This window comes from Taudactylus pleione, unplaced genomic scaffold, assembly GCF_031769625.1.
Source record: "Taudactylus pleione unplaced genomic scaffold, aTauple2 ptg000334l, whole genome shotgun sequence".
Taxonomy (NCBI): Eukaryota; Metazoa; Chordata; class Amphibia; order Anura; family Myobatrachidae; genus Taudactylus; species Taudactylus pleione.
In genome coordinates, this window is record NW_028284735.1 from 5,565,072 (window position 1) to 5,590,186 (window position 25,115).

General features: G+C 47.3%; 1 protein-coding gene across 3 annotated transcripts in view; it reads right to left on the bottom strand.

Annotated features, from left to right (window-relative positions):
* Nucleotides 1-25,115, bottom strand: part of ABCG4 (ATP binding cassette subfamily G member 4) — a 143,260-nt gene that overhangs the window by 64,282 nt on the left and 53,863 nt on the right. For all 3 annotated transcript variants that reach the window (XM_088443809.1, XM_088443808.1, XM_088443810.1), the window contains exons 3-5: nucleotides 9,619-9,751; nucleotides 2,157-2,207; nucleotides 1,356-1,501 (exon numbers count right to left, since the gene is read on the bottom strand). In XM_088443809.1, coding sequence (XP_088299935.1) covers nucleotides 1,356-1,501; nucleotides 2,157-2,207; nucleotides 9,619-9,751 — 330 coding nt within the window. The remainder of the gene's footprint in view (nucleotides 1-1,355; nucleotides 1,502-2,156; nucleotides 2,208-9,618; nucleotides 9,752-25,115) is intronic.

Here is a 25,115-nt window from a genome sequence, read left to right on the forward strand (position 1 = left end):
GGGGGCGATAACCGCGGTGCCTGCAGACACAGGCAGCAGCATGCACCAACTTACCTCTGACTGTGTACCGGGACCGCCGCACAGAGGAGATCGGGACCGACGCCTGACAGCCCTCCCACATGTGGCCACTCCCATCACCAGTCCAGGACAAGAAGATGCAAGGGATGCGGCAAGTGCTCCCCGGCCTGCCAGCTGCTCGTCACGGGCCGCCTGAGGTGAGGAGGGGCGGAGCCTGAATGTCTGACATCAGTAAGGGACCGGACCACATGTCCTCTGTCGTCGCTCCCCACAACCGCTCGCCGGTGACTATAGAGGGTGCAGGGGGATACTTGCTGGGCCGGCGGGCCCCCTAAGCCACCGGGCCCCATAGCAAGCGCACTGCTTGCACCCTCTATAGTTACGCCACTGAGGAGAAGGGGTGCTGCTCAATGCAGTGAGGCAGCAAGGATGCAGTTGCAAGTGGGTCTAGTGTAAAAGCACACCACAGAGTGAGCGCGGATGTACTGGAGAGTCTAATGCAGTATTAGAGCATGAGATAAGTGCCTCTAAAGCTGTGTGACCCAGAGGAGCTCCCTAGAATAGGGCTCCATACTGGAAGGGGGTTTCTGTAATCTGTCAGTGTGGCTTCAGTGGTGTTGTCTGTAGGAAGGTAGGATATCACTGCAGTTGGAAGCCCCCTTGTAAAGCATCCCCATACCATCAGGCAACCTGACTCGAGAGAAGCAACCCTGTGGCCAGATGGAGTAGGCCTCTAAACATGGAGTAGGGAAGTACTGTACTTGAAGGGGGAGAGTACCAGCAGCAGCAATTTACCAGCAAGTAAATGTGTAGCAGTGACAGGTGCCCCTGCAAATGCTGCCATACCATGAGTTTTGGGCTGCTGTGACTAGACAGCCTTACTTTAGTATCCAGTTACTGGCTAAGGTACTGGTTGCAAACTGCAAGGAGTAATCCCTGGTATAAAGGGTGGTATTAGGGGATTTATAACCCTGTTACAATTCTGCTTCAAGAACATTTGATATGAAATCTATTACCATTGATGTGCTGGAGGAGTGAGGAGACAGTAAAACTATGTATTTAAGAGCAAAGTAACATCATCACACATCACTTCTCAAACGGTGTGTCACGACACCTTAGTGTGTCATGAGTCTCTATTGTGTCACACACAATGACAATGGGATGACAGAATAAAAAATAGATGGTCTCACAGCACCAGCTTCACCAATATGGGCCTGCAGCACATGGACAATGCACAGCAACTAAAGTGATAATTGTTAAATATAGCTGATTACTGTAGAGAATATAATAATGGTCAATGTCACACTATAGTAGCAAATGGGACTATTCTTTACTACCTGGTAGGTTCATCAAAGAACATGACAGGTGGGTTATTGACCAATTCCAAGGCGATAGCCAACCGTTTGCGCTGGCCCCCAGAAAGGAACAGGGTACGAGTTCCAGAGCATTCAAGAAGGCCCAGTGCTGTCAATATTTCATTCACCTAATAAAAACAGTATTAACATATGTAACAAGAAGATTATTATTAACTGTATTTATTTATTATTTTCTATAGTGCACACATATTCCACAGCGCTTTACAGAATATCAGTCTCTGCCCCAGTGGAGCTTACTATCTATATTCCCTGCCACATGTACACACACACATATTCACTAATACCAGCCATACATGGTGCGATTGTATGTTGGTAAGAAGTGTTGTACAATTGTCCTTGAAATTCTTCCCTTGAAATTCTCTATACGATGTGGTCAAATGGTGGACGATTGATCATTACGATCATACGATAAGATGCATACATTTGTATCACATTGTCCACAATAGATCGTAATCTTACGGTTTTGTAGTAAGATCTACGATCCAGCTATATGATGCAGGGATGCGCATCAGCATCGTAAATACACTGCATCAACACACGATGTGCACGATTGATCGTTACGATTGATCGAAATCGTACACATCGTGCAAAAAATCGCATCGTGTATGGGCTGCTTAAGGGTAATTACTAGTATGTGTTTGAATTATGGGAGGAAACCGGAGTACCCTGAGAAATCCCACATAAACACAGAGAGAACATACTGACAGCCTTCATGGTACAGATTCCTACATAACCTCCTAAATTGTATAGACATACACTCACCAGCTTTCTTTTAACATCCATCATCTCATTGAGTTTCAAGTTCGTGGAAACCTATGTGACAGAGATAAGCTTAAAGATCAATACAGTAAATAACATAAAATAGTAACTGCAGATAGAATATAAATATAATATCTTCTAATACTGTACTATTTTGTGGCTCATCTCTTGGTGTCAGGGGTTTCGGGAGGGCAGTTCCAGTGGAGTGCAAGCTCCAGGCGCCGAAGGTGTCTGTAGGCGCCGTGCGCTGTGCCTGCTGGCTTCTACCCGGCAGCTAAGCTGACAGCCGCCGAGGGCCGTTGCTTCACAACTACTGTATGACTGAGCACGCTGGCCTCTGAAGTGATCGGAGGCTAAGGAAGCCTCCGATCGCTTCAGAGGCCAGCGTTCCCAGTGATGCAGTGCGCGGGTGACGTCATGACGTCACCCGTGCGCTGAGGAACCTGCACTGCCACGCCTGCTGGGTCTAGTAAATCCAGTCAGCGCGGCAGCTGGAACGACAGCCCAGATGACGGCCATAATGGATCAGGTAAGTACAGGTGGGGAGGTGTGTGCACTACTTTAAGGGACAGAACTACGGGGGGGGCACTACTTTAAGGGACATAGTTATGGGGGGGCGCTACTTTAAGGGACAGAACTATTGGGGCACTACTTTAAGGGGCAGAACTACAGGGGCGCTACTTTAAGGGGCAGAACTACAGGGGCACTGCATATGGGCATCTATACAGGGGGCACTGCATATGGACATCTATACAGAGGGCACTGCATATGGGCACAGCTACAGGGGGCATTGCATATTGGCACAACTAGGGGCAATGCATGTGGGTACTACTACAGAGGGCCCTGCATAAGGGGTACTACTACAGGACATACTTGCCTACTTTTGAAAAAGCATTTCAGGGAGATTGTGAAAGCAGCACCTATGAGCGCGTGTTACAGTGGGCGTGTACTGATAAATCTGAGAGGCGTGTCCTAAACCTGACTTACATCCAAAATGTAAACCAGCCCAAAAGCAGTTAGTAAGATCTGTTTGTTGATGAAAACACACTAATACTTTTCAGAAATTCATAGGGATAATTGTGCCTTATAATAACCAATGCAAGGCAATGACACTAATGATCCCATTTGAATGTATATATCTCTTTTTTTAATACATCTTCATAATGGGGGTAAGGATGAAATGAGGGAGATTGCTAGACTCTTCAGGGAGACAGGGAGACTGCTACAATTTCAGGGAGTCTCCCTGACAATGAGGGAGAGTTGGCAAGTCTGCTACAGGAGCGATATGGAAGGAGGCTGGAAAGCTGGGGCAGGAGGATGGAGAGACAGGGGGAAGAAGACAGAATATATTTAGCCCTCCATGCCCCACTTTGATGCTGCCCCTAATCTTTATTTTTACTTCTCTTTACCTTAACCCCATATGGACCCGCCTCCTCCCTGGAACACTTGTGGGGAGGCACCATAGGACGCACGTGCTCCGGGCACCCTGGCTACACGCTACACCTCTGCTTGGTGTCCACCTATAATACATTGGGGCTGATTCTGAGTTGAAGGCTGCTGCGACTGCTTTATCTGCTTTTGCCATAAATGCATCTGTGGCTTCATGCTAATGCTGGTATTAGCCCTTCCTCTGGTGTGAGACTGTGTGTGTCTGACTATACAAGGACTGAGATGCCCATTTCTGCATCTTTAGATGCAACAATACCGCTTGGTGCATCATTAGACGTTTAAGCAACCTCTCCTGCGACACACCCGCAACACTCCTATAACGCCCATAAGATGGTGCATCTGTGTGTGTCTGAATCGTTACCTCCCAGTCACCGCCCAAGTATGGCCAATACATTTCTGGGACCGTGTTTCTCAATCAGTACTGCGACTCTTTGCACACACTCCGTGGGTTGCATGCGCCGTGCGACTTTTTACAGCTACTGAGACACAGCCAGGCGCAGTTGAAAAACATCGACCATTTGCCTTGAATATCGGTACTGTCAGACCCTCCAACATGACTCATTCCACCAGGCACAAAATGCTCTGGTCCTGGACTTCCCACTTGATCTATGATTGCAGTCACCTGTTTGTTTGTTTCCAGTGCAGTGGAAAACAAATACAATACAAGTACAGCATAGTAAGAATAAAACACTGTACCATAGAAATAGTTGAAATAATACAATAAAAATTACAACCATTTTTAATATAACATCAATACCAAAATAAAAATGATTAGAAGAAAAAGAAAGAAAAACATAAAGTAAAATAAAAGAGGGAAAAGGCAAAAGTAGAACCATCCTGTAGGGCATTGTGCTACTAAGTGAAGAACAGCTTGACTCTGTACCAGGTAACTGTCTATTAAACAAAGAATACCAAGGGGCCTATTCATCATCACTTAATTTTTACAAAAGCAGGTGAAAATACACAGGCAATTCATCACGAAGATAAAGCAAGAGATATCACTGATATCTCCTGCTTACCTTCCTCTTATGTAATGTCCCGCTGTCCCTATACACCGCAGCAGGGACAGCGCTATCCCTGCTGTGGGGATAGGGCATCATCAAGCTGTAGCTGTCGATGGCTACAGCGGGCGGAACTGTCAGGTGATCTGATCGATTACACATAGCCCTGCTTAGCGCCCCTGTCATTTACCGCCAAGCCCCCAATCATACATCGGGTAGAAGCGGTATATATCGGGTAGAAGCAGTATCGGCGCACATAACGTACGCTGATACCGCTACTGAGCTTCTTACATGTCCTCCATTGTGTGGTAGGGACAGAATTCATGGAGTCCATGGCATAGAAATAGGGGTTTTGTCACCGATCTCCTGTGTTCTTGGCAGGACAGATCACAAACTATGGGACATATTGAATTAGCCGCCTGGTTTACTAATTACTGTGCAGGACCTATTCAATTAGCGGGGATTCCTTGCCCGCGGGTCCCTGAGACTCCGCGGGTGAGTCCCCGCAGTCAGAATTTACCTTGCAGCTCATGGAGGTGTGAGATAAAATCCGCATAAAAACCACCAAATCGGTACCGATTGTTCGTTGTGGGAAAAAGGCTATTTTATTGAATAGCTTTTCCGCACGCTGCAGAGATTTTGGCAGGCAATTAGTGGCGGGGTAAACCCCGCAGCTAATTGAATACCTGCCTATGTAACCTTGGCCTGCACCAAAGGTTACGTTACATATTGTTTTGGTTTGTTTTAAATTACATTGAGGTTCTCCCTCTGTTTGAGCAGTTCCCCAATTCTGAGGTGATGGAGGAAGGTAAGAATGTGGGAGACCCAGGGACCTGATCTGAATTATTGGGTGTGGCTTTGGGCTAAAGTTAACTGCCTCACCATTGCTGTTCTCCCTGCACCTATGTGCTGCCTTGCACTAAATATGAATGCTGTTAGTCTAATGCTGCATCTAGTTGGGAGGAAATAAATCTATTTATTCAATGTGTATAGTATTAATTTAAGTTTGGGACTGGTTCAGGGAAAACAGACCTATTTATTAAATGTGAATGCTATTAATTTAATTACAGCTATAGACCCAGCTGCAGAAAACAAACAAATGTCTTCGTTTTCCCGCATGTCACTGTGGTGTCATAATGCATTTGGATAGTGAATTTTAGAATATTGTGTTAACCATGTGCAGAACAGTGGGCAGGGGCTGGCTGGCAACTTTTAGCCTGGGGGGCAAATGCATGCAGGCGGCCCTGGCAGAGGCATAGCGTGTAGCCAGGGTGCCCGAAGAACGTGCGTGCTACGGCGCCCCCCTCCTCAAGTGTTCCAGGGAGGAGGCGTGTCCATATGGGATTAATGTAAAGTAAAAATAAAGATTAGGGACAGCCCCGTCGTGGTGCCCATATGCAGTGCCCCCCTGTGCCCCAGGAGAGGACCCCCTTACGCAGGCCTCCAGTAGTGCCCCCAGTAGTGATCCCTCCTATGCAGTGCCCCCAGTAGTGGTCCCCCCTGTGCAGTGCCCCTTGTGCCCCCAGTAGTAAGCCCCTTATATAGTGCCCCCAGTAGTGGTACCCCCTGGGCAGTGCTCCTTATATAGTGCCCCCAGTAGCAGTCCACACCCCATGCAGTGCCCCCAATAGTGGTAACCCTTATGCAGTGCCCCTTAAATAGTGGCCCCAGTTGTAGTCTCCCCCCTATGCAGTACCCCCAGTATTTCCCTTTTTATAGAGCCCCCAGCAGTGGTCCCTCGATGCAGTGCCCCCAGTGGTAGTCCCCTCCCCCCTATGTAGTGCCCCTAGTAGTAGTCCCCTCCCCCTATGCAGTGCCCCTAGTAGTTGTCCCCTCCCCCTATGCAGTGCCCCTAGTAGTTGTCCCCTCCCCTTGTAATGCCCATAGTAGTATTATTCCCCCCCTGTAGTGCCCCAGTAGTAGTCCCCCTTGTAGTAGTAGTCCCCCCATTGTAGTGCCACCAGTTATAATCCCCAATAGTGGTCCCCCCTTGTAGTGCCCCCCCCTGTAGTGCCCCCAGTAGTGGTCTCCCTCTTGTAGTGCCCCCAGTAGTAGTCCCTCCCTCTTGTAGTGCCCCCAGTAGTGGTTCCCCCTTTGTAGTGCCCCCAGTAGTAGTCCCTCCCTCTTGTAGTGCCCCCAGTAGTGGTTCCCCCTTTGTAGTGCCCCCAGTAGTCCCCCCCTTGTAGTGCCCCCAGTAGTAGTAGTCCCCCCCTAGTATTGCCCCCATTAGTAGTAGTCCCCCCCTTGCAGTGCCTCCAGTAGTGGTTGCCCCCCCGTGTTGCCCAGAAAGTGGTCTCCCCCTTGTAGTGCCAGCCCCCCCCCCCAGTAGACACACGTAGTAAAAAAAAAAAAAAACACTTACCTGAATCCCCGCTCCCGCCATCGCCATCCGCTCCTCCGTCTGTCCGTCTCGGGCCTGGCCGCTCTGCATTATGGGAGAGACGTCATATGACATCATGATGTCTCTCCCATTGCCCACTGCGGGAGCCAGAAGATGGAGCGGCTCCTGCAGTGGGCGCAGCAGCAGCTAATGAGAGTCTGACAGACTCTCATTGGCTGCTGAAAAAACAAACAAACACACAGCTGCCGGTGCCGGCAGCTGTGTGTTTGTCACTTGTGTAGCGCTGACCGAACTCCATTCGGTCAGCGCTACACACGCGGTGCAGTCTGTGTCACACTGACACAGACTGCCCGCGGCCTGCATGACGCTGCGGCCCGGGGGGCACATGGCACCCTGCCCCCCGGCCCAGCCCGCCACTGACAGTGGCCATAGTAATATGTACCCAAGCTGATCTGTGACACTTATACCTGCTTGTTATTGGCTATTTGTGAAAGCCACGTCGACACAGATTTGTGCTTTCTCCCTTGCATGGGTATACAGTATATAGATTTTTGGAATGAAATCTACAATTAAAGAATAAACAAACACAATGGTTGTCCTGAAGTGTGAGAATCTCCCCATGAAGTTGCTGAGTAACAAAGCGCATCAGTTTTTATTTTATTTTTTTAAATCTGCAGACAAATAATGAATTACGAGTTTGAAAATGTACTCTAAGTGCCTGCTGGTTTGCAATTAAAATACTGTCTTGAACAATCTGCATAAGTGTCATCTGTAATACTGACAAATCTGTAATTTAATATTAATCAAACAATTCTGAATATATTAATGTCACAAATGCCACTGTGAGCGCTAATCTGTGTAAGTGCGCACATCCCTAGTTTTTGCAATTGGTGTAAGTGTGTCACATATACTACCTTGCTTTGCATATTTATACCCCACTTTTACATTTGTTTTTATTGAAAGCAAATTGCATTTTATTTGTTACCAACTCTGTACCAGCCCCATGTTCTACATATTGTATTAGTCTAGACTAAGGGCCCTATTTACTACAATCCCCATTATAACGCAGATTCTAGTGTGATATTACCGACAGAATTTGCATTGCGAATTCAGGGGGTCATTCAGACCCGCTCGCGAGCGCAGGACACTCGCAAGCGGGTCGATGTTGCCCCACTGCGCATGCGCATGATGGAGGGAGCTCCGTCGTGCGCATGTGCGAGACCTGGATAGCGACGGGCTCTCCGTTGCTCCGGGTATCGCACCAAAGGGGGCGTGCTGTCGATGTTGATTGACAGCACGCCCCCTTTGGTGGGCGTGCCGGGGGCGTGACTGCCAGACGGAGGCGTTCCCATGGGAACGCCTACCGTCTGAAGCCGGCCCCACTGACATCACTAGTGATGATCACTAGTGATGTCAGTGGGAGTGATATTGGCTCTGATAGAGCCAAAATCACTCCAGGGCTTGCGGCAGCGAGACCCTACCGCAGGGTCTCCGTCGCAAGCCCGATGGTCGCGATGGTCTTGACCATCGCGACCATCATCATGGACGCTCGCATAAGCTGTGGGTGGTCACCCACAGCTATGCGAGCGTCCAGGAGGACGCTCCATTTTCATGGAGGAGGGCCCTGATTCAGAGCGAGCGCTCTGGTCAGAGTGTTCGGCTCTGAATCAGGCCCTCAGGCAATATCACAGGGATTTATAAAAAATCCCTTGCAGGGACAAAGCTTGCGATAAAGCTCTGTCCCTGCGAATTCCCTCCGCAGCCTTATCACTGTATTTTTCGCAAAAATACAGTGATGAGGTCCCGCGCATACGCCGACCGGCCGCCGCTAACTGGTCAGCTGATGACCGGGTCACAGTGCAGGATGGGAATCCAGCTGACCGGTGGGAGAACATCACCAGAGCCCCATCTCCAGTCCCTGGACTCTGGTAAGTTTTTTTTTTTACTAGTTTTTTTTTTAGCAGTGTATCAGCGTGTGGTCTGTTTAGACCACACAGCTGATGACTGGGGCTGGCTCCGGGCTCTGCTCTGCATGTTAGAGCGGAGCAGGAGTCCGGTAACTGGGGGAGACCCTGGATAACGCCACCTCCAGGTGGAGTTATTATCACAGGGCTTTCCCCGGTATTGTTTCACAATTTATTTTTAGTAACTACCTGACAGATCGCATTTCCCATTACAACTATGGGAAATGCGATCTGATTACTAAAAATATTTGATAATTAGGGTTTGGAGTAGAATTTTACGAATTCTTCTCCAATTGCCCTTTAGTAATTTAGGTGATACTAAAATAATGTGAAAAGTGTGTGAAAACACCCTTTTTCACTTTATTTTAGTAAAAATAATGTTAATAAATAGAGCCCTAAGTCTGGTCCATTTCATGATTTTTGGTTACATATATATTGATTTTAGTTTTTTGTACTTTTGGTTATATATTGTTAACCATTTGTTATATGTGTGTGGTTATATTGGTTAAATATATTCTTACACTTTACAACTATGAATATCACCAATTTAGCCCATAATTCACATGAGAGCCCTCTTTACTCCTTCCATTTTTGGCTTAGTTGTGGACCTACTCCCAGCATAAACACTTCTCTCTATCAGTGCGGTACAATAATATTACATTCTTTGTTCACAGGATGCAGAATTATTTACTTGCTCTCTATTTTCTCACCATCATGGCTTCCTTAACAGTCAGATGCGGCAGTAGCATGTCATCCTGCATGATATAACATGACATCTTCCGGAATGTTCTGAGCTCTCTCAGCTTTCCATTTACTAGGATCTCGCCAGTCATTCCGCTGTCCCTGGAAGATGGTGACACAGGTGTTACTGGGAAGGTATTGAGCTACAGTACAGTATGTTTGTGAATTAAGATGACATTACTTTGCTACAGTTGGATTTACTCTAGGATAAGGTGACCAGATTTCAGAGACATTTCTTGAGCAGTATGCCTACTCTCCAACCTGACCCGATCCACCAGGTACAAAATGCTCTGTTCCTGGACTTCCCACCTAATTTATGATTGCAGTGGAGAAGTTGCCCATAATAACCAATTAGCTTTGAAACAGCATTTATCATTATTAACAGTGTATGGGCAACTTCTCCACTAGTCCACTTCTCCACGCTTTTCACTGCTTGATAAATAGACCCCATAAAGAGGAGAGTGATAAAGTACCAACCAATCAACTCCTGTCATTTTTCAAACACAGGGGTCTATGTACTAAGCCTCGGAGAGAGATAAAGTGGAGAGAGATAAAGTACCAACCAATCAGTTTCTTACTGTCATTTTTCAAACACAGCTTGTACAGTGACAGTTAGGAGCTGATTGGTTGGTACTTTATCTCCATTCAGATTCTCTCTCTCCAAGGCTTAGTACATAGATCCCACAGCCTGTAACATGACAGTTAGGAGCTGATTGGTTGGTACTTTATCTCTCTCCAAGGCTTAGTACATCTTCTCCATAGTTTGTCCGTGAATGAAACAAAGTAAATCAGAGTAATTTTTAAATTGTGAGCTTTTATATACGTTACATACAATTGCCTATTAAGCTGTGTGTCTAAAGGCACATATCTACTTGCAGACATCAAAACGACTGCATGATTACGACATTGTAATCGTCCAGTCGTTTGTCAGTCTGTGATGAGCCTACACTGAACGAGCAGTCATTCAGTGTAGGCACATCAAACATTTACAAACATGCTGAACCTGACATTATCGTACGATATTTGTACGATGATAGATGTCTAAACGACCAGCGGGAGCGCGCATCACTGGTCGTTTTAGACACTTTTATATACAATCTCCAAATGATTTTCAAATGATTATTGAACGATTGAACGATATCATTATCGTTTAATCGTCTAGTGGATGTGTGCCATAAGTATACAAAGTAGTCCCCTCCAATCAATATCTAGCATAAACATAGATTGCAATCTTGTGGCTAGTATACAAAATAGATCTAATTCTGTTGGCTAGTGCACAAAGAATACTTTAACCTAGTGATCTATGGCTAGTAACATACAAATCAAATGAACATAACTGGCACCTGAGACGGTGTGATAAATTATCCTTGTGGTTGCCACCAGGCAAGTCTAAAATCTGCTGTGAAAGACTGAATACAAATAGTGATTAGGCACCTGTTGACCTGGATGAGGTGACAATCATGGGCGTAACTACCATAGGTGTAAGGGGTGCAGCTGCTATGGAGCCCAGAGCTGAGGGGAGCCATCATCTTTGTCAACGTTACGTGTGTTATATCAGAGATTCCAAAACTCAGTCCTCAAGGTACCCTAACAGTCCAGGTTTTAAGGATATCCATGGTTAGCATAGATGGTAAAATCAAAAGACTGAGGTACTAATTAAGTCACCTGTGCCCAAGCATGGTTATCCTTAAAACCTGGACCGTTAGGGTGCCTTGGGAACCTCTGTTACAAACTTTTTCGATAGGGCCTAAAAATACATAGTTATGCCCCTGGTGACAATCATGATTAATCAATGAATACTATTAGTATTTAGAGGGCCAGATCCAGGGCCACATGGGCCTGGGGCTGTAAATGTTCAAGGGCCTATTGCTGAGGAGAGGTGGAGCTGTGATCAGTGCTGTATGGGTGTGGCCAGAGTCACATGCATGAGTCCTCCCCTACACTATCAGACCCACTATGGGCCTGATTCCGATGGTGGGTGGACAGTGGGGAGTCAGACAGTATCAGAGTCATCGGAGGGAAGTAAGGAGATGGGAACAGATTTGCACTGGTGACCAGGATACCTCAGGGTGGAGAATGAGGGAAAAGGGTCCTGCCAGTTCTTACAGTCTAAGGGAATAACCAGGAGGGTGAACTGGTAAGTACCTTGACGTCAGGATAACTGACTACACAGATATGATTGCTGATAAGCTTGTATGAAGAAGAATAGAAATGTATTTTTGAATTTTTTAATATTCGTCTCCATTTGTTTTTCAAAGAGAAAGAGAGAACAATAGTGTAATGGTCCATCTGTATAGTGGCTTGTGTGAAATGCACTCACCTGTAGTAAAGGCACACATCCACTAGGTGATTTCCATGAGCGATTGAACAATAACTAGGGGTGAGCGGGTTCGGATTTCTGAAATCCGAACCCCCACGAGCCCCCCCGATCCGAGGCCGATCCGAGTCAGGCTCGACTTTTCCCGCCTGACTCGGATCTGAAATCGAGGCAAAACGTCATCATCCCGCCTTCCGGGTCTCGCGGGTTTTGGATCCTATATAAGGTACCCGCGTCGGTGCCATTTTCTCACTCGGCTGTGGACAGTGAAGAGGGAGGGTGGGAGTTAGGGCTGGCTGGGCAGTGTAGTGTAGTGCAGAGTAGTGTTGTGCTGTGCTGTGCTGCGCTGTGCTGCTGTTGTCCGTAGGGGCTGTGTCCACTACTTCAAAGTCCATAGGGGCTGGCTGTGTTGTGCTGTGCTGCTGTTGTTAATAGGGGCTGTGTCCACTACTTCAAAGTCCATAGGGGCTGGCTGGACTGTGTTGTGCAGTCAGTTCTCCATAGGGGCTGTGTCCACTCCAAAGTCCTGTGCAGTGTCCCAGTCCTAAAGGGGTGCTGTAGTGTTGTCCAGGGGGTGCTCTGTCCATCAGGGGTGCTCCCCCCAAGTGCTAAAAAAATAATATTTTTTCTGTGTTTGTGAATTGTGTGCGCAGTAGCCACACGTGCATCAACAAAGTAGTGCCAAGCGTGCGCCTGTGTCATAAGTAAAGGGCCGGCTGGCTTGACCGTTAAAGGGTGCTGTAACCCCCAAAGTACACTCCAGTCCAAACCAAATAAAAAAATATTTTCTGTGTTTGTGAATTGTGTGCGCAGTAGCCGCACGTGCATCAACAAAGTAGTGCCAAGCGTGCGCCTGTGTCATAAGTAAAGGGCCGGCTGGCTTGACCGTTAAAGGGTGCTGTAACCCCCAAAGTACACTCCAGTCCAAACCAAAAAAAAATATTTTCTGTGTTTGTGAATTGTGTGCGCAGTAGCCACACGTGCATCAACAAAGTAGTGCCAAGCGTGCGCCTGTGTCATAAGTAAAGGGCCGGCTGGCTTGACCATTAAAGGGTGCTGTAACCCCCAAAGTACACTCCAGTCCAAACCAAATAAAAAAATATTTTCTGTGTTTGTGAATTGTGTGCGCAGTAGCCGCACGTGCATCAACAAAGTAGTGCCAAGCGTGCGCCTGTGTCATAAGTAAAGGGCCGGCTGGCTTGACCGTTAAAGGGTGCTGTAACCCCCAAAGTACACTCCAGTCCAAACCAAATAAAAAAATATTTTCTGTGTTTGTGAATTGTGTGCGCAGTAGCCGCACGTGCATCAACAAAGTAGTGCCAAGCGTGTGCCTGTGTCATAAGTAAAGGGCCGGCTGGCTTGACCGTTAAAGGGTGCTGTAACCCCCAAAGTACACTCCAGTCCAAACCAAATAAAAAAATATTTTCTGTGTTTGTGAATTGTGTGCGCAGTAGCCGCACGTGCATCAACAAAGTAGTGCCAAGCGTGCGCCTGTGTCATAAGTAAAGGGCCGGCTTGCTTGACCGTTAAAGGGTGCTGTAACCCCCAAAGTACACTCCAAACCAAATAAAAAAATATTTTCTGTGTTTGTGAATTGTGTGCACTGTGGCTGCACGTGCATCAACAAAGGAGCAGCGCCAAGCGTGCGCCTGTACCCCATAAGTAAAGAGCCGGCTGGCTCATTTCTTAAAGGGTGGTGTAACTCACAAAGTGCAATACTCTCCAGCAAAAATAAAAAAAATATTTTCTGTGTTTGTGTGCGCCTTAGCCGCACGTATATATCAATATAACATAAATGGAGGACCAAACTTTCTCCGATAAAAATAAAATAGGGAAAGATCAAGAACCACTTCCTCCTAGTGCTGTTGCTGCTGCTGGGAGTTGTTCATCATCCCAGAGAGGAAGTAGGAACACCACTACTTTTACTAAACAATTGACCCTCCAACAGTCCCTAACGATGAGGATGAAGTACGACAGCAGTCATCCTGAAGCAAAACGTATAACTGAGGCCTTGACTGCTATGTTGGTGTTAGACGTGCGTCCGGTATCCGCCATTAGTGCAGTGGGATTTAGACAATTGATGGAGGTAGTGTGTCCCCGGTTCCAAATCCCGTCTAGATTCCACCTGCATCCTCAAAGCAGCAGCGACAAGCGTGCGTCTGTCTGTTAAAGGGTGGTGTAACCCTCAAAGTGCGTTCCACAAACAATAAAAATATTCTTCTTTTTTTTCCGTCTTTGTGAAATGTGTGGGCTGTAGTCGCACCTGCATCCTTAAAGCAGCAGTGACAAGCGTGCGTCTGTCTGTTAAAGGGTGGTGTAACCCTCAAAGTGCGCTCCACAAACAATAAAAAAATTCTTCTTTTTTTTTCTGTCTTTGTGAAATGTGTGGGCTGTAGCCGCACTTGCATCCTCAAAGCAGCAGCGACAAGCGTGCGTCTGTCTGTTAAAGGGTGGTGTAACCCTCAAAGTGCACTCCACAAACAATAAAAATATTCTTCTTTTTTTTTCTGTCTTTGTGAATTGTGTGGGCTGTAGCTGCACTTGCATCCTCAAAGCAGCAGCGACAAGCGTGCATCTGTCTGTTAAAGGGTGGTGTAACCCTCAAAGTGCGCTCCACAAACCATAAAAAAATTCTTCTTTTTTTTCCTGTCTTTGTGAATTGTGTGGGCTGTAGCCGCACCTGCATCTTCAAAGCAGCAGCGACAAGCGTGCGTCTGTCTGTTAAAGGATTACATCGGTGACAGCATCCAAGTAGGCATGTCAGACAGTCCGTACATGTACTGGCAGGAAAAAGAGGCAATTTGGAGGCCCCTGTACAAACTGGCTCTATTTTACCTGAGTTGCCCCCCCTCCAGTGTGCACTCCGAAAGAGTGTTTAGTGCAGCCAGGAAACTTGTCAGCAAAAGGCGTAGGAGGTTGCTTCCACAAAATGTGGAGAAGATGATGTTCATAAAAATGAATTATCAACTTTTCCAGGGAGACCAGCCTCCAGAACGTACAGAGGGACCTGTGATGGTGGATTCCAGCGGGGACGAATTAATACTCTGTGAGGATGTACACAACACTGAAGAGGGTGAGGAATCGGTGAATGAGGAGGATGAGGACGACATCTTGCCTCCGTAGAGCCAGTTTGTGCAGGGCCAGATTAATTGCCAGCTTGTTTTGTGGGGGCCCAAACGAACCAATCATTTCAGCCACAGTCGTGTGGCAGACCCTGGCGCTGAGATGATTGGTTTGTTAAAGTGTACATGTCCTGTTTATACAACATAAGGGTGGGTGGGAGGGCCCAAGGACAATTCCATCTTGCACCTCTTTTTTTTCTTTGCATTATGTACTGTTTGGGGCCTAGTTTTTCAAACTGCCATCCTGTCTGCCACTGCAGTGTCACTCCTAGATGGGCCACGTGTTTGTGCCGCCCACTCGTGTCGCTTAGCATAGTCATCCATCTACCTCGGTGCAACCTTTTGGACATAAAAACACTATTGTGAGGTGTGAGGTGCTCAGAATAAACTGGAAATGAGTGGAAATTAAGGTTTTTGAGGTTAATCATTGCATAGGAGCAGAAAAACCCACAAATTCTGTGATTTTAGCTGTTTTTATGCTTTTTAAAAAAAAAAAATACAGATACAAAACCCAGAACCCAAAACACGGAAGGGTGGTTTTGGCAAAACCAATCCAGATCCAAAACACGAAGAAAGATCCAGATCCAAAACCAAAACACGAAAAGTGGCCGGTGCACACCCCTAACAATAACGATATTGTTATCGTTCAATCGCTCATGAATCGTGCAAGAATCGGCCACATTAATGTTGGAAACAACCAGCGATGCGCGCAGGGCAGTTTCTGGCCCATTTGGCTCCCAGTGCGAGCATTCAAAATGCGCCCCCCCCATTATAATATTCTCACTAAAACCTCTGTTGTGTGATTTTGCAGACAGCCTGCACCCCCCCCCACTGATATTGCGCAGTGCGCACACACAAGCAGCCTACACCCCCTCCCCCTTCGCGGAGGTTACCTTACCTGGTGTAGCTGCTTGTCCCAGGCCAGCCAGTCCGGACTCCGGAGTGCAGCACTGCGGCAGATGGGAGCGGTCGGACAGCCGGGGCCCCTGCTACCACCATGTGACTCAGTCACTGTGTAAGGCGCTGAGACCTGAATGAGGCGGCGGCCGTGCCCGCCGCGGGAGTCAATCTGAAGCGGCAGGCGGCAGCAGACGGAGCGGAGGCAGAAGCCAGACAGGGCAGGGAAGGGGACCCTCCTTCAGGACTCAGAGTCCGGCTGCGACCCGGGGGGAGTGGTGGAGCGGAGGACGGAGGTCTCTCCCTCTTAGCCGGCGCCCAGAGTGTCAGTGCGGCTGCTGTGAACGCCGAGCGGGAAGAGCGGCTTCCTGTCATGTGACAGTGCCACCCATGACGAGAGTAGGGAGGCGGTGATTGGACGTTGGCCGCGTATGTTGAGATCAGTGACAGGGTGGAGCGCCCCGTGCGATTGCACGGGTCGCCCGCCCCTAGAAACGGCCCTGGATGCGCGCTCCTGCTGATCGTTTCTGACAACATTCATCGGCCAAAGATGCTGAACACGATAACGTCAGGTTGTTCAGCATTTTAGGTGATGAATGATGTGCCTACACTGAATGACTGAACGTTCAGTGTAGGCACAGCACAGACTGTGTTGTAATCGTGCAGTCGTTTTTAGGTCTGTTAGTGGATGTGTGCCCTAAGTGTAGTTTACTTTGTACAATCTTAGCACTAATGTGGTACCTAATATACAGGCACACAGGCGTACAAGCAATATACCAGACTAAGTGGTCCCAGGATGGTGTAAGCACATAAAAAGAGAAGAATGACAGCAATAGTGTTACTATGTGACAGGTGAAATATAAAGTTGAGTGGGTGGATTACGCGCGACTGTAATAGGTGTCACACAAGAACTCCAGAGTTCTAATAAATTCCAAAGAAATATGGTCACACTTGTATGAATAATGTCAGTATTTATTTTGATTTGTTATAAAAAATTATTCAATAAATAGAAGAAAAAAAACAACAAACCTTCCCTCTACTAAATATGGAATACAACTCGCAGGTCAGGTCCGCTGACTCAGGCAAGTGCATGCTAAGTGGAGGGATGGTTTCTTATCTCCATTTGGTTTATATATATTTGGTTTTATGTTTTGAATATACAGTGTGGCCAAAATTAAAGTTTCCGTATTCAGAGCTGTCTGTAGATCTAACAAATAAGAGATATATCACCAAACTTAGTAATTATTTGTATTGAAGGCATGGGGGGAAGGATCCCGTAAAAAAATAAACTAATAATAATCTGCTGATAGGAGAAAATATGTAATACAAATGGAAATAAGTATACATCTCTACTATCATAATGACCACCTCAACAAGGTCCGTATGTCCTAGAAAGCTCTTGTACTGTATCCACTATACAAAATATATATTATATATATGTCATGTAGTTATAATGCCGACGCACGGGAAGCCATCTGACGGAATCCCGGCGTCGAAATTCCAACATAGTACTAAAGATAGGCATCGAAATCCCGATGCCTATATTTAGCCCAACGACGGAATCCCGACAGATGGCTTCCCGAACGAAGATAAGCCGGCTACTGTTAGCTCTAGCCCTGGGGGGACTTAAGGTTAGGCACCCCCCGGGGATGGTTAGGGTTAAGCTAGGGGGAGGGGGGTTAGGGTTAGGCACCCTCCGGGAGGGGAGGTTTGGGTTAGGCACCTCCCCGAGCAGGGGTAGGTTTATGGTGCGTGTAAGAGGAAGAGGGGTAGGGATAAGGTACTTACCTTGTCTGTCGGGATTCTGACTGTCCGGTCTTCCGGCGTCAGCATTACATACCCAACCCATACATTATACATACATATATATATATATATATATATGAACATGCGCTCCTCCGGTACTCTGTTAACACAGGGCTTGCAGCCCAACAGGCTCTGGTGCCCTCCTTGTGGGGTGGCTACCCCTACTACATATACTCCACATTGACAGGCGGCACTCAGAGACTTGGAAATCCACAGACCCTCACCAGAGGGATTTATTAGTGCAAGTGCTGGTCAACGTTTCGGGGTATTATGTTGTCCTGAGGAAGGGGTGTAAGACCCCGAAACGTTGACCAGCACTTGCACTAATAAATCCCTCTGGTGAGGGTTTATGGATTTCTAAGTCTCTGAGTGCCGCCTATATATATATATATATATATATATATATATACAGTATATGTAGCAAGAGGTCTAAGGTGCGGCACTACAGGTAAGAAATCCAGTACTATATCGCGTTATCCAAGTCAACGTTTCAATGTTTTGATCAAATTTTTGTCCTGACGCGATATAGTACTGGATTTCTTGCCTGTAGTGCCGCACCTTAGACCGCTTGCTATCTGATGTTTGTGCGGGCACACAGCAAAGTATATGTTTGAAAGTGAGTGCAGGTCCCTGGTCTGCTTATATATGTATCATACTTGCCTACATCCTGGCTGGTTCCTTCGGGAGGAAGCAGCCAGGTCGGTGTAGCAGGGGGGGCAGGGCCTGTATAGAGGGGCGTGGCCGGACACATTACCAGCATTTAGGGGCGGGACTGGGGGAGGAGCCACATGATCACGTCATTTAGGCTCCCCCCCACACACTACACAATGCCGATATTTCCGCCATTGCTATGCAGGGGGAGGGGTTATGATGACACGATTCAGCGCGAATCGTGTCATCAGCCTCTCCGCAGCGGGGGTTTAGCAGTACATTGCGGGGGGGGACTGGAAAAGTCGGGAGGCCTGCCTACTTTTCTGGGGGGCCGGGAGCGGCACCCGATTTTCGGGAGGCTCCCGGCCAAATCGGGAGAGTAGGCATGTATGATATGTATGTATGTATGTATTTATATAATTGTTGTTAAATGCATTTACTTCTGTCTACGATCCACCGGAATGGGTATGAAATGGGTTCGATTTCCGTCAGCAGCAGCCCGACATGAGCAGAGTTCAAAGCAGCGGAAGCCCAACAGTGCTGGAAATCCCGATCGTGGATAGGTGAGTATCTACTAACCTAACCCCCCTAACCCAAACCCTCCTTAGGGGTGCCTAACCCTAACTTCCCCCCCAAGTGCCTAACCCTAATCCCCCCTCTAAGTGCCTAACCCTAACCACCCCCTTCCCCGCTGCCTAAACCTAAGTCCCCCCCCGGTGGTGCCTAACCCTAACCCTCCCTCCCCCTAGCCTAACCCTAACCCTGCCGGGGGGGTGCCTAACCCTAAGTCCCACCCGGGAGCCCTAAACCTAACCCTCTCCCCCCCGCGGCTGTCTGCTCGCGGCGCCCAGCATCACTACGAACGGGATGCCGGGCGCCAGTCCCCCGGCGTCGGGGAAATGCGGGCGTCTACATCTAGACGCGCGGCATTTCACCCTTGCCGGGAAATGACAGTCGGGAAGCCGGCTGTCGGTATTTAGGCAGTCGGCTTCCCGATCCACCTAGTGGCCAGCCTAATATCAGCTGAAACTGAATCTTTCAGGCCCCCGTAGGGCCTGATTCAGCACGGATTGCGATTGCGGTCGCAGCTGCGTAATCACACACACTTCAGCTGTGAAAATATGCTAATGTCTGCCACCGCTCAGCCAGCATAGAGACACCCACTACTGGTTTCCCACATCCGTAATACCTCGCAGTCCTGCATATACATCAGTAACATCATAGAACATCGGCCCATCACGCACAATTACAGCAGCTGTGACCTGTCTCAGAAATTGCAAGTCTCGTGGCACGCAGTAAATACTCAAGCTACATAGACAATCGCGGTGGCTAATTTATGTATGCCTATGCAATGGCATTCAAACGGGAAGGCGCGCCTGCGTTTCAGCAACCACTCCCCCGTCACCACCCTCAAATGCTCACGGCCTGTCACTCACTCTGCGATGGATTCTCCAGTGCATCCATAATCGAATTGGGAATGCTGCGCATGCTCAGTTCATCTTATATGCATGTGCAATGGCTAACAATCACTCATTCTGCGTACGCAGGTGCAATTGCGATCTGCGCTGAATCAGGCCCTAAGCTTCCAAATGCAGCCTGAGTATTGCATAGAAGGTCACCATCTAATGCTGGGCATACACTAAAAGTATTGAATCAGACTGGAGTCCAAAGTCTCACATATATTGTATAGCACTAGTAATATCACCCTTATATCACTTCTCATCACAACCTCTGCAAGCACCGGGACGAGGAGAACCAGCAGGAACAAACCACATCATTTGGTAACTACAAGCCATTACTTACCTTTCCCGCAATATCATGTTCACCGAGTCCCTGATACCATACCTCCCAACATTTCAATGTTAGAAGGAGAAACAGGTCGCGTGCCGAAGGCGCGCGCGACCGAAAGGGGGTGTGGCCTAAGTTAAAATAGGTGGAGCCTATTGACACCGGGGCGGAGCCTCACGGCTTCCCCCATTGTCGTCACTTTGGGGACATGCCCAGCACTCTCAGAGATGCTGGGCAGCCCCCAGGCAGTCCATTCACATGCGAACAGATGCCGTGTGCATGCACATGGCATCTGTTCTCCTCCTGCAAACTGTATTATATTTGAGGTGGAGAGGAGCACGAAGAGTCATAACGTTTACATCAGAACACCCATCCTACAGCTATTACGAGAACACTTTGCTGGGACTATTTTGATCCCTTCTCCACAAGAGTTTATTTACAATTGTGGACACATTTAGAGACATTTCCCATTCAGGGACAGGGATACAGCATATTAAGACTTTATGGTTATTCTTTAAGAACACCCTACCTACAAAATAATATTCGGGACTTGCTGTTAAGGATACAGGACAATACTTGATCACAAATATTGAAGGATACATAGAAGAATGCACACCACAAATTAGGAAAACCCCAGAGCGCACCACTATTGTATTTTTAGTTTATGTTTCCGTAATGGTGGGTATCCACTTAGCAATATACAAACGAGAGCACGATTGCGACATTGCAATCGTGCTGTCGTTTGTATAGTTAGTGATGTGCCTAGACTGAATGTTCACTCGTTCAGTCCCGGCACATCCCTCATCCCCACACATGCTGAACCTGACGATATCGTCAGGTTGATCTGCATGTACGGGCGATGTCGGAAGTGACCCGCGGGCACGCGCATCGCGGGTCGCTTCTGTCCGAAACATGCCCGATGCATGCGCGATTTACAAGCGATTGCATGATAACGTTATCGTGCAATCGCTTGTTTAAATCGCTAAGTGGATACCCCCCATAAGAGGTCGGGATATCTCTACAAGTGGAGCAGCTAAGGGAGATCTCAACAAAAGATCTAGAGCGCTGTAATTCCCATCTTTTACTATACAATTATCTGTGCAATCTGGCTGGTTGGAATGAAAACCTGGTAATGTAAGGGAGCAAATGACAGTCGATCATATGGTTTTAAACACTGGAAAACGGACAAAAAACAATTGTTCAAATTGGTTAAATTCTAGTATTTTAACCAGTTTGTCTGAACGACCATTTTTGTCTGTTTTTCAGTGTTTGTGAGCAAATGGTCGACTGTCATTTGCTCCCATACATTACCAGGTTTTCATTCCAACCAGCCAGATTGGACAGATATCTGACAGAAAATTGTATAGTGGATGCCCAGCTTTAGATTTCCTCATGGTCCTGCAAACAGGTGCTACATATCCTCCCATCAGCACATCAATGAGCTAAATCTGCCATCATTAAATTAGCCACAGTTCAGTATGGTCTATGTTTTATGTTTGTAATTCAATAAGCTCTAACTGTACTCATTTCATGTTTTGCCATATTTCTTCTACTAATACAATAAACACCATTCTTCTTGAGATCTTCACATCTAGATTGGATTCCTAAAGTAGTAGAGGTCATGCTGTCTGAATATTACAGTGAGGGCAGAACAGTAAAACATTGTCTATCATTTAGTGGGACACATACTCCCAGATAGTTTGACTCCCAGATCTGCCACACTGGGCTCTATTTACTACAATCCGCATGGGTAATGCAGATTGTAGTGTGATATTACCGAGTGAAATTCGCATTGCGAATTCAGGCAATATCACAGGGACTTACTATAAATCCCTTGCAGGGACAGAGCTTGCGATAAAGCTCTGTCCCTGCTAATCCCCTTCAGAGCCTTATCACGGTATTTTCGCAAAAAATACTGTGATTAAGTGCCCGCGCATGCGCCGACCGTTCGCCGCAGCTACCCCCCCCCGGTGCTAAGCCCCACCCCCCGGCGCTAAGCCCCGCACCCCGTGATCGTGGACTCCCTGCGACCCCCCCTCCCTTACTTACACTTACCTGCATGCTCCAGGCCTCCGGTGATGTTCTCCATTCCTTCGGTCAGGTGATCTCCCATACTGCACTGGGGCCCGATCACCTGATGACCGGGCAGCAGTGCACTGTGGGAGACCAGCTGACCGGAGGGGAGACATCACCGGAGGCCCGATCACCGGTCCCTGGAGTCAGGTAAGTACATTTTTTTTTTACTATTTTTTTTTTCTTTTTTTTTACAGTAATCAGCTTGCGGTCTGTTTAGACCACACAGTTGATTATAAGGACCGACTCCCGGCTCTGCTTTCCCCGTTAGAGCAGGGCAGGAGGCCGGTAACCGGGGGAGACCCTGGATAACGCCACCTCCAGGTGGCGTTATTATCACAGGGCTTTCCCTGGTATTTTTTTCAAATGTATTTTTAGTAACTATGGTCAGATCACATTTTCCATTACAGTTATGGGAAATGTGATCTGCTTTACTAAAAATAAGTGATACTTAGGGCTTGGAGTAGAATTTTACGAATTCTACTCCAATTGCCCTGTAATAACTATAGGTGATACTAAAATAATGTGAAAAGGGTGTGAAAACACCCTTTTTCACATTATTTTAGTAAAAATAATGTTGATAAATAGAGCCCTCTGTCTCCTAACACTGCTTAGTAAATAGACCTGAAGTGATTCAGCTTAGGACGGAATTGCAAAGCTGAAGGCAAATTTCTTCTGCTACAATTGCTGCTCTTCAACCACCCACTTTACCAAAGACTGTAAGGTTAGTGCTAACTGCACAGAGTGTGACAGCACAGATCACCAGGGGCGTATCTTCCTATTGGCCAGGATGGCACTCGCCAGGGGCACCGGCCCTCTTCCTGGTCATCTCCAGGAAGTGTATGCAACTACCTGTACATTGCTTACCATCGGATGCGATCGCAGCGCTGGAGGCCTTTTTTAGTGTGCGTTAGTAATTTAGCTGCGCTATTATTGTACGGTGACACTGCCGCAGTTTATCCTCCGCATATTTGGGATTCTGAAGCTGGTCTGTCCGTACTCGGCAGGGGTGCTTTGTTGTCCATCAAAAAGGGGTGCTGTCTGTGTTGCTTATCAAGGGGCTGCTGCCTCATTCAGGGGTGCTCTTCCCCAGTGTGAAAAAAATAAAATTGAAATTAAATTAATATCAACTCTAAATAGAAATAAATAAAAGGATTACATAAATATAAAACTCTCACTAACTGGTAGAGCTGCAACAGCAGCACCACAGAAATATGCCCACATCTGCAGGGGGAGGTGCTTAGGATTTAAAGCTACAGGTTTAGTTTAATTGCCAGCTCCTGCAGTCCCGACCCTACAAGCCATGGTCCAGTGTACCCCAGCCTTGATGAAGGAGAAAGAATGCATTGCCGTCCCTTGCACCAAATTTTGTTTTGTGATGTACAGTAGTGTTCAGCTCCTGGGCAACAATGCAATATAACTGTCAAAGAGGATGTCTCTGTGTATGCATAATTGCATAATTGACGACTTTTGGGCTGCCAGGTCGGCCATGCTGTCAATTAGACGGTGCATGGGGCATGATGACACACTCGCATTATCGTGACCCTGCTCCCGCCACTGTGAGGCGGAGAGCGGGGCCAAGATGACACGATTCAGAGTGAATAGTACATCGGCCACCTGGTCTGCTCACTTCACTCGGGAATTGGCAGGCCTCAGACGGCCTCCAGGAGATTGCCTGGCTGTAATTTATATATGGCTTACAAAGGGGGTATATACAGTGAATATGAAAAGTCTACACACCCTTATTGCAATTAGAGGTTTTCTTTTTTTTATGTACAGCCTCAACTCAAGATACATTACTTCAGCCCTTTTTCTACCTTTAAGGTGACCTTGCAATCATCAAAATACAAGTGACAGTAAAAATAGACAATTTAAAAGAAAAAAAGTGAAAATAAATAACCTACGTTGCCCCAGTTGCATAATTTGCACACACCTTGTGAAATATACCTTGTGGAAATATCTTTCCTTTTTATTATAGCAATGAGGGGCCTACTCATTAAGTTGAATGGGCATTTTACACATGCATAAAAAGTAGTTTCCGCACGGGGGCATTTCCACAGAGGAGGGGGACGTGTGCAGTCTCCCACACGGACCCCCTCCTCTTCGTCTGGCGGCCAGCTGCGCACTGAGCGGTGCACGGCCAGTGCCGCATTTATAGACTGTGGGCACTAGAGTGACACAGGAGCCACTGAAGCCCCCCTCTTCTGCCTGCAGCACAGCTGCTATAGACAATAGTCCATTAGGGCTATGTTGTCCATAGCCCTTATGGACAACAGCCCAGCCCACCCCTATGGACAATAGCCAACCAGCCCCTATGGACAACAGCCAGCCAGCCCCTATGGACAACAGCCAGCCCCTATGGACAACAGCCAGCCCCTATAGACATTAGGCAGCCAGCCGATATGACAAGCCAGCCCCTACAGCAACAGGACAGCACAACCGCTATAGATAACAAGAGCACAGCCCCTCCCTTGCTTCCTCTTTACTCTCCACAGCCGGAAAGAAAATGGCGGCGAGCACAGGGAACCTTTTATAAATCCAAAACCCGCAAGAATCCGACAGTGGGATGATGACCTTTTGCCTCACTTTGAGATCCAAGTCAGATGGGAAAACCCGAGCAGGTCTTGGATCCAACTCGGATCTGCAAAATTTGGGTGGGTTCGGTTCTCAGAGAACCGAACCCGCTCATCTCTAGTCTAACTGAAGGGACTGCTACTGTAATTCATCTTTAGAATAATTTATCATTAGAATTGTTTAACAGCACCAATTACACACATCACTGTACAGAGAATATTTTTAATTCACTTCAGTC